General features: G+C 43.2%; 1 protein-coding gene across 4 annotated transcripts in view; it reads right to left on the reverse strand.

Moving 5' to 3' along the window:
• Nucleotides 1-235: 235 nt before the first annotated feature.
• Nucleotides 236-4106, reverse strand: part of LOC123136405 (cilia- and flagella-associated protein 99) — a 7121-nt gene continuing 3250 nt past the window's right edge. Inside the window, exons 1-5 of one of the 4 annotated variants that reach the window (XM_044555768.1) lie at nt 3854-4100; nt 2346-2407; nt 1402-1486; nt 1107-1173; nt 239-693 (exon numbers count right to left, since the gene is read on the reverse strand). In XM_044555768.1, coding sequence (XP_044411703.1) covers nt 267-693; nt 1107-1173; nt 1402-1456 — 549 coding nt within the window. In that variant the 5' untranslated portion in view covers nt 1457-1486; nt 2346-2407; nt 3854-4100 and the 3' untranslated portion in view covers nt 239-266. Of the gene's footprint in view, nt 694-1106; nt 1174-1401; nt 1487-2345; nt 2408-3853; nt 4101-4106 lie in introns of those variants that run through there. The other 3 variants (XM_044555761.1, XM_044555776.1, XR_006466909.1) reach the window with 3 other exon arrangements.

Below are 4106 nucleotides of genomic sequence, written 5' to 3' on the forward strand. Positions count from 1 at the left end.
GCTCTCCCGCGACGGCTGCCGCCGGCGGTAGGAGGCGGGTTGGCGAGTCTCTACTGTAGTCAGCGCATCGCGTCCAGGGAGCGAGGGTAACAGAATAATATTCTGGTACTGGTAGCAGAATAGCCCAGCCCTATATATATGGATCAATTAAGTACTCCCTCTGTTCCGAAATGTATGTCGCTGGGGAATATGTTCCGACCAGGTGAAAACGGGCAAATGGACCTTTATGCCCTCAGTTCAAACTTTGAATCTGTCCGTCATCTTCCTCAGCGTCTTCCGCCTCCGCCTTCGCCCCGGCACTCCACCTCCGCCTCCGCGGCTCTGCCACCCGCCCTCCACCTCCGCCCCGGCACTCCACCTCCGCCTCCGCGGCTCCGCCACCTGCCCTCCACCCCCGCGCTCCTCTCCCACGCCAGGGGCTCCTCCCGGCCCCCGCGCGCACAGGTGGTGCTCTGCTGCCGCCCGCTGGTGGAGACGAGGTGCTGATCTACTGCCGGCCGCTGGTGGAGGCGAGCTGGTGCTCTACTGCCGCCCGCTAGTGGAGGCGAGCTGCTTCCTACGCGCGCCCAGGGGCTGTTCCTCCCCATGCACAGGTGCTGCTGCCGCTGAAGTCCTCGCCGCTGGGCAGGAGCTGCTTTAGCTGGAGTTCTCAATTTTGCTCTCCTAGGTTCATCTCCTCGCCCATTACTCCCTCTACATCCGAGTAAACAATTTGATGATCATAAACTTGATGTAATCATCTGTCTTAAATAATTTGAATAATTGCATGTAGTACAATCTTGGAGTAATACTGAAATTTAACACTGAAACTGAACAGTGATATTGAACACTGAAAGATGAACACTGAGTAGAACATGTACTGTCAATACAAGTTTGGACTTGTACTGTCAATACAAAAAATGAGCATGTACTGTCAATTTAGCACATGTTTGGACTTCTTAGTTTCATCAGTACTCCAAATCAGTAGGAGTATGAATTAATGGGCAAAAATAATTGCTACTCTCATTTCAGGTAAAATTGAGTAGGAATAGGAGTATGAATATCAGGAGCATGAATACCAAGAAGGGTAGTGGTAAAACATAGAGCATGGCCTCCGAAAATTTTACCTCAGCCTTACTTTGAACTCACTATCATTTCTGTACTCCATTATTCCCATAAGAGGGTCTCTTTCACCTGTAACTTGACATGATCAAGTAAACTGTGCACATGGCTATTTTTATTTGAATCTTCAGAATGTCCAAACTTTTAAACACTATGGTATGACTGAACAATCTAAACTGTTTGACATAATTTGATGTAAATAAAATAGTCCGGTCATTATTAGTATGCAAATTTGTAGTTAGTGCTTCGAAAAAAACACTATGGGAAATGACTTGAATGGAGAAATGTTGAGATACCAACCTGCTAGCTGAAAGTGCGGCATGCCGGCATGAGAGTGACTGATGCCCTCACACATCTTTTTTCAATAGCCCTTCTTTAAAACAATCTGATGGAAAAAATTCAAGGTCACAAGTCATATTACTGTAGGGCTCATATTACTGTAGAAGAGGGAAGAGAGAGAAGAGAGCAAGAATATGGAGGTCACAAGAGGAGTATACTACAGTAGCTCTCCTCTTGTTGCAAGTCCTACACTAAACTACTAAAACTACTGCTTGCAAGTCCTAACATAACAGCAGCAATCATCATCAGTACTCCAAGTATCCAAGATCGAATAATTAACAGAAAAACAAGATAACCTAACAGAGCAAGATGGAGTAATCCAAGAAAATTAATTGAAAATTGCTGCGTAGTGTTGTGTGCAAGTGCAAGTACTCCAAATTTGTTTGAGTAGCAAATCTTGGAGTACCGGAGGACTCCAAGTTAAATGTACTCAAAGCAAAATTAACTTGGTGATGCATGCTAAACTTGAGAACCATCATCAGTTGGTACACACATCATTCAGATTACACATGATAATTAATTAGGTGCGATAACTAAATAACCCCAGTAGCTACGTTAGTTAGGTGTAGTAAAAACTCCTACTGCTACTGCATCTTTACCAGCCAAATTCAGTGACAGAGCTACTCCATTTTACTCAAAATTCAGTATGCAAAATTAACAGTAATCCATACAGCTGCTTCATACTCCAAATTCAGTATACAAATTCAGTATTCATGTACTACTCCAAGTCCTACACTAAACTACTCAAAGATCATTTTCATTTCCATCTGATCATTTAACGTTAAACAAGCAGTGCAAGCAAGAGAATAGTGCAAACAAAGTATGCAATAATGTTGTACTGCTCCAATTGATCATTTTCATTTCCAAAATGTACTGGTGTGCATCTTGAAAGTTCAACCTCTTACCTTGAAAGTTCTTTTTAGTTGCCTGGAGAACATGGATCTCCCAGACCTCAACTACACCCCACCTGCAGAAGATGAAGATGAAATGGACGAAGATGTAAGAGATGAGATGGACGAAGATGTAGGAGATGCAATTGTTCAAGGTAAATGACTCAAATGATCATGAGTAGAGAGTAAACGACTCAAATGACTTGTGTAAATGCATTGTTGTACTCCATTTGATCATATATAATATATTTTCTTTGTGCAGGTGTTGAGCAAGCAGTTCAGAAAAGGGATATACTAGATGACAAGAAAAGATATGCTGCTTATGTTGCAATGCATACATTGTGCATGAGTAGAGAGGGAAAGTTTAAGAGAGATGACAAGAAAAATATTGCTGATTTCTTTGGAGTGGGTGTCTGGAATATACAAAGGATTTGGAAGAAAGCGATGGAGCAAATTGCTGAAGGTCTAGACGTAGATGTTTCAGGTCAGAGGAAAGGAAATTGTGGAAGAAAGCCGAAAGACATCAATCTAGAGCAAATCCCTACCATCCCACTAAACAGGAGGTCTACTATCAGGTCACTTGCCTAGCAACTCGGGTGCAGCCCTACGACACTCCACCGGAAGTTCATGCTCAAGTTGATAAAGAGGCATACAAATTGTTTGAAGCCAGCTCTAAATGAAAAGAACAAGAAGGATAGAATGAAATTTTGCTTGTCAATGCTCGATGAGACAACAACACAAACTGGAAGGCCAAAATTCAAGACCATGCACAACATTATTCATATCGATGAGAAATGGTTCTATATGACCAAGAGAAAAAGGAACTATTATCTGTTGTATGGGGAGGAAGAGCCTACAAGAACTCTGCAAAACGGCAGTTGTATTGGAAAGGTTATGTTCTTGACAGCGATTGCTAGGCCGAGGTGGGATAATGAAGGAAATGTGACCTTCTCTGGAAAACTTGGAATTTGGCCATTTGTGAAAGAAGTTCTGGCTCAAAGGAGAAGCGACAACAGGCCCAGAGGAACATTGGAGACAAAGTCAATAAAAGTCAACAGGCAAGTAATGAGAGAGTTCGTGATAGAGAACCTGCTGCCAGCAATACAAGCATCTTGGCCTGAGAGTGATGCTGGGCAAACCATCTATATACAGCAAGACAACTCTAAGCCTCATATCTTGCCTAATGACCCAGAATTTTTAGCAGCCGTGGAAAGAACTGGACTCGATATCAGACTAATCCAACAACCTGCCAATAGCCCTGATCTGAATGGCCTTGACCTTGGGTTCTTCAGCTTGTTGCAATCTCTAACAGATTGTTTAAGCCCTAGAACGCTTCAGGATCTTATCAAGGGTGTGCTAGATGAATTTGAAAACTATGATGTTTACAAGCTGAACAGAGTTTTCCTATCTCTACAAGCTTGCATGATTGAAATCTTGAACCATGCAGGGGGCAATGGGTATAAAATACCCCATGCAAACAAGGAAAGGCTAGAGAACTTTGGGATGCTACCTCCAAGACTTACATGCCCTCAAGAGGTATATGCAAATGCCCTGCACAATCTTGGGATAATGGAGAGAGTTGCTTGTTGAGTTGCTTGTCGAGATGCTAGTTCAGATGCTTGAGGAGATGCTTGTTGAGTTGCTTGTCGAGATGCTTGTTGAGATGCTCGTCGAGATGCTTGTTGAGATGCTTGAGGAGTTGCTTGTCGAGATGCTTGTCGAGTTGCTTGTTGAGATGCTTGAGGAGTTGCTTGTCGAGATACTTGTTGAGATGCT

This window comes from Triticum aestivum, chromosome 1B, assembly GCF_018294505.1.
Source record: "Triticum aestivum cultivar Chinese Spring chromosome 1B, IWGSC CS RefSeq v2.1, whole genome shotgun sequence".
NCBI classification, from domain to species: Eukaryota; Viridiplantae; Streptophyta; class Magnoliopsida; order Poales; family Poaceae; genus Triticum; species Triticum aestivum.